Consider the following 10,951-nt stretch of genomic DNA (forward strand, 5'->3'; position numbering starts at 1 on the left):
TGTCCGTTTGGTCAGGAAAAGGGATCCTGGGAAATAGGAACACCGGCCTCACAGACTACGACTACTTAGCATGTATGTGGTGCTTCCAAGCATTCACAGTAACCCTGACAGCAAGCCTATTTGAAGAAGAGACTGGGTTTATACCCCACCCTTCACTACCTGGAAAAGTCTCAGAGCGGCTTACAAACTCCTTTCCCTTCCCCTCCCCACAACAGACACCCTGTGAGGTAGGCGGGGCTGAGAGAGCTCTTTCGAGAATGGCTCGTGAGAGGACAGCTCTGAGAGAACTTGTGACTGACCCAAGGTCACACCAGCAGCAGCACGTGGAGGAGTGGGGACCCAAACCCGGTCCTCCCAGATTAGAGTCCACGCTCTTAAACACCACGCCAAACGAAAGCTCCTCCTGTCACCCATTTTTGTTAGTCTTGAAGGTGCTACTGGACTCTTTTCTACTGCTACAGACAGACTTAACACAGCTACCTATCTTCAGCAATCGTATGGAAACGTAGGTTGGTACTATCGGCCAGGAACTACGTTGCAGTAGTTGCCTGCCACCACCTAGCCAGCTCGTGGCGGAAAAAATAGCGATGCTCTTCATCCTCATGGTATGCAGCCTCTCAGACCTGCGTTCGAAACGGATACACACAAAGCACTGCTGGTCTCTCACCTCTTCCAGGGGGGTAATCGAGGAGCTCTCGCCCCCGTAATACGGGTTCCGGTCCATGTGCAAGACCTTCTTGCCGTTCACAGACATGATGCCAGAAAGGATGCATTCCTAGGACAGAAGACAGGGAGGGTTAGGCGTTCTTCAGAATATTAGCTCAAAGTCAGGAACAGGAGCTGAAAACGGAGTACTCCCAAAGAAATCCGGAGAATTCCCGCATCAGTTTCTTAGGGGTCTTCTGGCCTCTGCCCTGGGATTCCCGCATCAGCTGGCCCGGCGAAATTGACAAGGACCTTTTCCAGCCTTTGCATAGGAACTATCTAGACTCAAGCTTAAATCTTGAAAACACTGAAGCCACTGTCTTCTCAACAGTCTAAGGCAGGGGTGTCAAACATGCGGCCCAGGGGCCGGATGAGGCCCCCGGAGGGCTTCTATCAGGCCCGCAGTGGAACTGGCTGCCTTTTGCTTCTTCTCTCAGTTCTGCTGCTGCTGCTGCTGCGTCATCGTAGGTTTGCAGCTTACAGATACACACCTGAGCAGCAGACTCAAGACTGCAACAGCACAGAGCAAGAGGTGTCAGTTAACAGATACGGTTAAATAAACAAAATATTGAGAGAGTGCTGATGTTTTAAGCATGTTTTTATTTTAAATTAAAAAAATCCCTTTCTGTTTGTGCCCTTTACAAAGTTTATCTCTCCGCTACCTGGCATTACATTTTATGACACACACAGCCCGGCCCAACAAGGTCTCATTTATGTCCGATCCGGTGCTCATAACAAATGAGTTTGACACCCCCCATTTAAGGCAAGAATCCCCAACGTGGCGCCCACCAATGCCATTCTCGGTGCCTGAGTGTTTTTATAAAGTGGGTGGGGCTTTTTGTGGTTCTGATGTTAATGATGACAGCAGGTTTACGTGAAGAGCTGGAAAGCTACTCTCAGAGTTCTGCATGACCTCACCCGCTGACATTTTGTGATTGGCTCTGCCTCCCGTGGCAGGCATTTCTGTGGCCACACCCACTGCCCTCTCAGAATTCCAAATGTGCCCACAGACTTAAAAAAAGGTTGGAAAGCCCTGTTTTCGGACTAAAAGGTAATGCCCACCCACCTGCAAGCAATGATCAGACTCGGTCTTCTTCATGTGCCTTCATAAGCTCACACTTTGAGACTTAAGGCCTACTCCCCTTTAACTGGATCATATACTGCTCTGGTAACAGCGGCAGACCAAAAAACTGGATGGGACGCTTCCATGTCAGTACCACTGCCTGCTGTGGCAGGGCAGGCCAGCATTTGAATTTCCCACACAATCCGTTCTCTGAAGGTTAGGTCAGCCATCCTTTCCAATACACCAAGACTAGCAATGGATCCAGTCACAGGGGAACAGCAATCATGCTATACTAGGAACGTACAAAGAGGTCTTATGTTGAAGCCCTAACGCAAGTCCTGTTTGCAGGATAAGCACCAGGCCCAACACGGCATCAGCGTTTTGGAACGAGAGCGAACTGGGGCATTTGTAACCCGTGACGTCACAGACGCTATCCAATAGGCTCCTGTGACGTTCGTGCAACTATATTCCAACACGTCAGTCCAAATCACTACGGATGTTGCCGGCTGGAGAAGCAACCGTAGTTCCCCAGCGGGAATAAATTATTGCTTTAAGTGCAGAGAGAACTTAGTAGGGAAGGTTTCCAATAACCGCAAGGGCGTCCATGAAGGAACACGTCCGGATGCCGCCACCCAGCAAATTAGGAATAACTGCACGTATGTTGTGCTATCAACCGCTAATCTGAAAGAACCCTCACGACAGCTCCACACTACAGAATTAAATGGGATTAATTATCACTCCTTGTCCCCAGGTCATCCCGGTGGCTGTGGTTCCGTGACAGGCTCCAGCAACCTCCAGCAGAATACTCAGCCCCTCTTCGCCAAATGACAGTCTGCGAGATTTTGGAAGTTACAACCAGTGTTCCCACCGAGCGGAGTCAGTGTGAGCCAGCTCATAGTTTTATAGCCTCCGGCTCACACCTTTTTGCCTTAGCTCAGGAAGGGATGTGGCTCCAGAGCAAACTGATTTATGCAAGGGCCAAGTCGCTCACTCACAACTTCAGTGCCGGGAGCTCACAGCGTAGAATTTTTGCTCACCAGACTCCACAGCTTAGAGGGAGCACTGGTTACCCCCCACGGTAAGGAACTGATGCGCTGAGTCCCGTGGATCTGCTGTTAACAGCCAGTGGGCTGAAAGTGATGGAGAAGAGAGTGGCTTCGTCCCATGAAGACAAGGTACTCCTGCGGAGTAGGGATCCCCAACTTTTTTGAGCCTGTGGGCAACTTTAGATTTTTGAGAGATTGGGGGTGAGTGCCAACCAATGTTCCCTCTAAGCTGTAGAGTCTTGTGAGCAAAAATTCTACTTTGTGAGCTACCGGCATTAAAGTTGTGAGCGAGCAATTTGGATGCTGCATAAATTAGCCTGCTCTGGAGCCATCCTTCCTGAGCTGAGACAAAAATCTGTGAGCCAGAGGCTAAAAAACAATGAGCTAGCTCACACAAACAGAGGGAACACTGGTGTCAACCCAAAAATGGGTGCTGCAGGTGGTGGCGCTTGTCTACGTTTTCCTTGGATGCATTGTCCAGCTGCTGGGAAGGTAGTGAGACCGGAGAAGTAGGGGGGAAGGCTTCTACTCCTGAACACTCCCGCAAGAGCTCAGGTCCCCGGCCTCTACAACTGTAACAGGGTTCCCCAAGGTGGCGCCCACATCGCTGGGGCGCTCACCAGGACCTGTGCCCATTGGCCCCGCCCACTTTCTGAAAAAATCTGGCCGGGACTAAGGGAAGCGGAATCCTAGAATCACAGAGTTGGAAGGGGCCCTACAGGCCATCTAGTCCAACCCCCTGCTCAGTGCAGGATCATCCTACGCCAGTGATGGCGAACCTTTTAGAGACCGCGTGCCCAAACTGAGACCCAAAACCCACTTATTGATCGCAAAGGGCCAACACGGCAATTTAACCTGAATACTGAGGTTGTACTTTAAGAAAAAAACAACTCATACATACACTAACTTAAGACGATCCAAACAAAGTAAGGAAAGCAATCCCAAACGCTTTCATTTACTTGAAATTATTTGGCAGAGAATTCGGCACTTTAATGATGGGTCTGGGCCTGGCTGGGGCGATGGCACGCGTGCCCACAGAGAGGGCTCTGAGTGCCGCCTTTGGCACCCGTGCCATAGGTTCGCCACCACTGGCCTAGAGCCTCCCTGACAAGGGTTGGTCCAGACGCTGCTGAAAGGCTGCCAGGGAGGGGGTGGAGCTCGCTACCTCCCGAGGCGGCCGATTCCACCGTGGCACGACTCTTGACTACCAAAGGGTTTCCCCGAAGAGCCAGCCGGTGCCTTCCTGCCAATGTTCCCTCCAGGGCTTTCTTTGTAGGAAAAGCCCAGCAGGAACTCGTTAGCATATTAGGCCACACCCTGTGCCTTCCCTTGGCTTGTTTGGGCGCCCTGTGGCTGTGGGGAGCACAAGCAAGCTGACCCTTGGACAGGTCAGGAAAGGCATTTAAATGCCTCCCCGATCCTTCCAGGGGGCCCCTGGCCCACCCGCCTTGGAGTCACGGGGTGGTGGTGGTGCAGCTCTCCTGGCCTCCCCTCTGTAGCCACGCATGGAGGTTTTGGCTGTAGTGGGCGTGGCCAACTCTGAAGCCAGCCGGAATTCCATTCCTGCCCCCAAAATAGCCCTGGTTCCCTCTAAGCTGTGGAGTCCTGTGAACAAAAATCCTACTTTGTGAGCTCCTGGCATTCAAGTTGCGAGCGAGCAGTTTGGCTGCTGCATCAATTAAGTTTGCTCTGGAGCCGCATCCTTCCTGAGCGAAGACAAAAACGTGCGAGCCGGAGGCTAAAAAAACCCTGTGAGCCGGAGGCTAAAAAACCTGTGAGCCGGCTCACACCAACTCAGCTTAGAGGGAACACTGCTTCCCGCCCTTCATTTAGACCCCTGATTGCGCGGCCTCAACAGGAACGGCTCCCTGCCCTCCTCTGAGTGTTGCTGTCGTTCAGGCGCGCAGTCGAGTCCGACTCTTCGCGACCCCATGGGCCACGTCACGCCGTCCTACGGAGTTTGCTCAATTTCCAAGCGACAGCCCTTCAGATACTTCCAGAGAGCTATCGTCTTCCTCCCCCCCCCCCACCCGCCCTCTAGACCGAACATTCCCAAGAAGTCCCTCAGCCTTTCCCCACAGGGCTGGGGCTCCAGGCGCCCCCCCCCCGATTATCCTCGTCCCTTTCTCTGCACCTGCTCCGTTCTGGCAGCTGCCACGGTGCCCACGGGCGCGATGTTGGGGATCCCTGCCCGAGTGCTATCGGCTACGAGTCGTAGGCTCTCCTCGATCCGAAGCCCTGCTCTGCCTGATTTGGAGCAAGACAAAACAAGTACTGAACATGTGCGGTGTGAACTGGCCCTCGGGACAAACCTGGGGTTTAGAGAGGAGGTCATGGGAAAGGACAGCAGCAGAATTGTGGGTTGGCGCAACGTCTTCCCCCACCCAAGCCAGCCCTATCTTCAAGCCTGCCCCAAAACAGAGGCCCAAATTTTGGTGTTAAGTCCGATGCAGCAGATTGGGGTTTCTCCAACCTGTCTGTGATGCTGCAGAGCCAAATGTGATGTCAGAGAAGCAAAGATCCCAAGGGTGCTGCAGACCAGTTTGGTTTGGGACCGGGGGGGGGGGGGGCTTCAGCTTGCAGGGCAAGCAGACCCTCCCAGGCCATTTCAGCTCAGGACAAAGTCCAGTTTGGACCAGAGAGGGGGTAGTTGCAGAGATGTGGAAGTCCAGAGAGGGCCCCTCCCCACTCGTTTGGTGTCGTGGGTTAAGTGCGCGGACTCTAATTTGGGAGAATCGGGTTTGATCCCCCACTCCTCCACTTGCATCTGCTGGATGACCTCGGGCAAGCCGTAGTTCCGACAAGAGCTGTCCTTGAAAAAGAGCAGTTTCTGTCAGGGCTCTCTCAGCCCCACCTACCTTAGTTTGGTGTTGTGGTTAAGTGCACGGACTCTAATCTGAGAGAGCCGGGTTTGATTCCCCGCTCCTCCACTTGCACCTGGCTGGATGACCTTGGGCAAGCCATAGTTCTGTCAGAGCTGTTCTTGAAAAAAGAGCCGTTTCTGTCAGAGCTCTCTCAGCCCCACCTACCTCCCAGGGTGTCTGTTGTGGGGAGGGGAAGGGAAAGGAGTTTGTAAGCCGCTCTGAGACTCCTTTGGGTAGTGAAGGGCAGGGTATAAATCCAATCTCTTCTTCTTCTTCTCTTCGACAGGATGGCAGGGCAGAAAATTTGAAGGTGGGGGGAAATGTAAGGGATCAGAAAACCCTCGAGCTAGACGAGACTGGATGTATACCCCGCCCTTCGCTACCCGAAGGAGTCTCAGAGCGGCTTACCATCTCCTTCCCCTCCCCGCCACAGACACCCTGTGAGCAATGCTCCCTCTAAGCTGTGGAGTCCTGTGAGTAGAAATTCTACTTTGTGAGCCACTGGCACTAAAGTTGTGAGTGAGCAATTTGGCTGCTGCATAAATTCGTTTGCTCTGGAGCCATCCTTTCTGGGCTGAGAGAAAAATGGGTGAGCCGGAGGCTAAAAAATGGTGAGCTAGCTCACACTAACTCAGCTTAGAGGGAACCCTGCCTGTGAGGTAGGTGAGGCTGAGAGAACTCTTGACAGAAACTGCTCTTTTTCAAGAACAGCTGTGCCAGAATTATGGCTTGCCCAAGGTCATCTTCACTTGGAGTCTCAGAGCGGTTTATGATCTCCTTTCCTTTCTCTCCCCACAACAGGCACCCTGTGAAGTAGGTGGGGCTGAGAGAGCTCTGAGAGAACTGCTCTTAGAAAACCGCTCTGAGAGAACTTGTGACTGACCCAAGGTCACACCGACAGCTGCACGTGGAGGTGTGGGGAGTCAAACTGAGTCCTCCCAAATTAGAGTCCGCGCTCTTAACCACGACACCAAACTGGCAGCTATCATCTGCCCTCATGACAGTTCCAAAGAGTGCAGAGTGTGAACACCCCAGGCAGGGTGAATAGTGGTCATGTTTATGACTAGGGAATCCAGCAGGCAAGGAAAAGGCAGACGAGTAACCTGAAGGGCCATATGGGCCACACTCCTAAAGGACTGGGACACAGGTCAGGAACCCAAGACTGGCAAACATAGAACGACTGTAGAAAGGGCCCGTTCCCATTCAAACGGGAGGGTGGGCAAGCAATGCTTCCCCTAAGCTGTGGAGTCCTGTGAGCAGGAATTCTACTTTGCGAGCGACTGGCACTAAAGTTGTGAGTGAGCGAGTTGGCTGATGCATAAATCAGTTTGCCCTGGAGCCCTCCTTCCCGAGCGAAGACAAAAATACGTGAGCTGGAGACTAAAAAACTGTGAGTTAGCTCACACTAGCTCAGCTTAGAGGGAACACCGGTGGCAAGCCCTCCACTGAGGGCAGGAAGAAGCAGCCCTGCTTGCGTCTCCAGTGCGCAAAGTCCCTAGTCCTGAGGCAGGGCAGGAAAGGGGGCAAACCCAATGTATGTTTGGGGCCGGTTAACGTGCCCCCTTGCCAGATCATACCCAGGGACACTGTGCGGGGAGAACAGTAAGAAACGCTAAGTTAATTCAGTTCTGCGGCAGGCCATGGAGGATGCAAAACTCAGCAGAGAAAGAAGATGCTGGTAAGGAGGCTTGTGAGATACGGAAGAGACCACCCGGGAGAAACACTACGCCTTTCCGAGACTCCGCGGATCTGCTACGGAAGACACGGGCTACGTCTTCTCCCACGAAAGAGAGATTTGTTTCAATGGTGGCAAAAGAAGTGAGCGGTGACTCGTAAAAGGTCGTCCCCTGCCGCAAATTTCGTTAGTCTTCAAGGTGCTACAGAACGCCTGCTCTTTTTGAATGCTGTATCTGAAGAAGTGATCTGCCGAGCCACAAATTTTGTTAGTCTTTCCGGTGCCACTGGACTCTTGCTTTTTGGTATCTGAAGAAGTGAGCGGTGACTCACGAAAGCTCTACCCTACCACATATACTGTCAGTCTTTCAGGTGCCACTGGACTCTTGGCCCTTTGGTATCTGAAGAAGTGAGCAGTAATTCACGAAACCTCTACCCTGCCACATATACTGTTAGTCTTTCAGGTGCCACTGGACTCTTGGCTCTTTGGTATCGGAAGAAGTGAGCAGTGACTCACGAAAGCTCTACCCTACCACATATACTGTTAGTCTTTCAGGTGCCACTGGACTCTTGGCTCTTTGGTATCGGAAGAAGTGAGCGGTGACTCACGAAAGCTCTACCCTACCACGTATACTGTTAGTCTTTCAGGTGCCACTGGACTCTTGGCTCTTTGGTATCGGAAGAAGTGAGCAGTGACTCACGAAAGCTCTACCCTACCACGTATACTGTTAGTCTTTCAGGTGCCACTGGACTCTTGGCTCTTTGGTATCTGAAGAAGTGAGCAGTGACTCACGAAAGCTCTACCCTACCACGTATACTGTTAGTCTTTCAGGTGCCACTGGACTCTTGGCTCTTTGGTATCTGAAGAAGTGAGCAGTGACTCACGAAAGCTCTACCCTACCACATATACTGTTAGCCTTTCAAGTGCCACTGGACTCTTGCTTTTCAGTATCTGAAGAAGTGAGCCATGACCCACGGAAGCTCCTCCCCTGCCCCAAATGTTAATCTTTAAGGTGCTCCTGGACTCACGCTCTTTTCTACTAGTGGCAGGAGATCTATTACGTGCAAGCAGAAGGTTCAAAATACTAAAACCGTGGTGGGGGTGCACTGATGGAGAGTGACAGAGAACTAAAAAGGGAGGACAGAGGTGCAGTGGGCACCCAAACATCTGTACCAGCTGCAGAGATGCTCAACAAAAGGCAGGGGAAGTGTGCTGCAAACCTCACACACACACACACACACACCCGCACACATACACACACACTGGTGGGATGACTGCAGGACTGACTAGGGATACTGTGGGAAGGAGGGCTTGCATACGATGCACCACCGATTGCAGTGATGCATTTACACACACACACACCCTTTCTGAAATTCAAACGGGACAGTTTTGCCAGCTGACCGGCGGGATGTGCCCCAATGCTCTCTCCAAGTTAGGGAGCCTTTTGAACAAAGAATTCTACTCCGTAAGTTCCTGGCATTAAAGCTGTGAGCGAGCGATTTGGCTACTGCTTATATCAGTTTGCTCTGGAGCCCTCCTCCCTGAGCCAAGACAAAAAGGTGTGAGCCGGAGGCTAAAAACCTGTGACCTAGCTCACACTAACTCAGCTTAGAGGGAACACTGGTGGGCCCCTCCGTCTTTAGAGCAGGTTGGAACCCATAAAGGAACTGGGGGTGTTGTTTTTTTTAAAACCCAGCAATCGATCTTGTCCGTGCAGGCTCCTCGGTTTTAAAAGCTGCCCCCGTTAAGAGGGGAGGGGGGCAGAGGGATGCAATTCCGGGGGGGGGGCATCTTTTCCCGGTGGAAGGCAGGCCGATGGCGTCGGGTTGCATCAGCAAAGCTGCAACCCAGACTGTGAAGGGGGGGGGGGGGGGCCGGGGTACATTAATGCACCCCGTGCCAATGCACCGTGCATTAATGCACCCTGTGCCAATGCACGGTAGTACATTAATGCACTCTGTGCCAATGCACCGTGCATTAATGCACCCTGTACCAATGCACGGTACATTAATGCACCCTGTGCCAATGCACCGTGCATTAATGCACCCTGTGCCAATGCACGGTAGTACATTAATGCACTCTGTGCCAATGCACCGTGCATTAATGCACCCTGTGCCAATGCACGGTAGTACATTAATGCACTCTGTGCCAATGCACCGTGCATTAATGCACCCTGTACCAATGCACGGTACATTAATGCACCCCGTGCCAATGCACCGTGCACGGAGCGATCGGCGTCCGGGCCGCTGCAACGCGGTGCATCGTCGCGGGCACTCCGGGCAGGATGCGGGCCGAGGGTCGTTGCAAAGGGCGATGCCACCCCTCCCGGCCAGGGCGGGCGGGCGGGCAGGCCAAGTAGGATGCCGACGCGGCGCAGGAGGGATGCAGGAGCCGGGCGCGGGGAGGGTGGCCGGAGGGACTCACGGTCAGGCCGGTGCCCAGCACGATCACGTCGTAGGCCTCGTCCATGATTGCCCGGTGCGGAGCCGCCGCCTCCTCCCCCCGCCCGCCCCAGCGGAGCCAAGATGGGCCTCGCCACTCCCCGCCCCGCCGGATCCCTCCGCCGGAAAGGAGTCCCGGAAGAGAGGGAAGGATCCCTCCGCCACGGGGAGACGCCCGCTCGAGGCTCGGCGACCGACAAGGCGGCGCGTGCGCGCTCCGTCTCCCCCCCCCTCCCATTTTCAGCAGGGCGTAGAAAAATAAGTTCCGGCCCTGCTGCTTTCTGCCTCCCCTCCTCCTCTTTGGGGAAAAAGGGGAGGCCGATCTCGAGCCGACACCCTCCCCCTCCCCCTCCTTCTCCTTGGCAACGGTCGCAGCACCGCCGGATCCTTTGGCCGGAGAAAAGAATCCGTGTTTTTTCCTTCCGAGGCTTCCCATCCTCCCCTCGCGTTTTGACGTTATTCCTCTCCCCTCGCTGGAGGGCGAGCGGAGGGAGACGAAGCCTGCCTCTCCCCTCCTTTCCAATCACTCCCATCCTAAAATATCCCCCCCCCGCCTCCTCCTCGCCACATAGCAGGACCAAATCCATTGGAAATGCGGCCCTCCAGATACTTCCGCCGAGGAAAATAGGGCCTGTTCCAGCCGCCTCAGGAATCCGCCCTGTCGGGAAGGGCGTGAGGAGAATGGCGGCGGTGTGGTGACCCCCTGGCAGCTCCACTCCTCCTGGGTCGTGTCTCCTCAGAAGCGAAGCCCCCACAGTGTTTCAGGGGACTGCCTTCTCTGCCAGGGAGGGAGGGAGGGCAGCCGCCCAGCACGCCCCATTCCCCGCCCCTCAAGGAGGGTGTGGAGCCTGATAATAACATGAAATAAACCAGGGCTTTTTTTTGTAGAAAAAGCCCAGCAGGAACTCATTAGCATAATAAGCCACACCCAACAGCAGAAACTCATTAACATATTAGGCCACACCCCTGATGGTATAGGTCATTAGCACATTAGGCCACACCCCCATGTTACCAGAAGTGTGGTTATCCAGCCACACCCACCTTTTGCTTCTTATTCTGTTTACCTTGCCTGTTGTCCAAACCCAGGGGTTTTTTTTGTAGCAGGAACTCCTTTGCATGTTAGGCCACACACCTCTAATGTAGACAACTCTAATGAG

At 53.6% G+C, this 10,951-nt stretch overlaps 1 protein-coding gene across 1 annotated transcript in view; it reads right to left on the reverse strand.

Moving 5' to 3' along the window:
* The window catches only part of LOC107109854 (rab GDP dissociation inhibitor alpha-like), a 48,220-nt gene extending 38,331 nt beyond the window's left edge, over window positions 1-9,889 (reverse strand). The window contains exons 1-2 of the mRNA XM_015410566.1: window positions 9,778-9,889; window positions 668-775 (exon numbers count right to left, since the gene is read on the reverse strand). Coding sequence (XP_015266052.1) covers window positions 668-775; window positions 9,778-9,822 — 153 coding nt within the window. The 5' untranslated portion in view covers window positions 9,823-9,889. The remainder of the gene's footprint in view (window positions 1-667; window positions 776-9,777) is intronic.
* Window positions 9,890-10,951: the final 1,062 nt, after the last annotated feature.

The sequence above is a fragment of the Gekko japonicus genome, unplaced genomic scaffold (genome assembly GCF_001447785.1).
Source record: "Gekko japonicus isolate JY-2015 unplaced genomic scaffold, Gekko_japonicus_V1.1 scaffold3508, whole genome shotgun sequence".
NCBI classification, from domain to species: Eukaryota; Metazoa; Chordata; class Lepidosauria; order Squamata; family Gekkonidae; genus Gekko; species Gekko japonicus.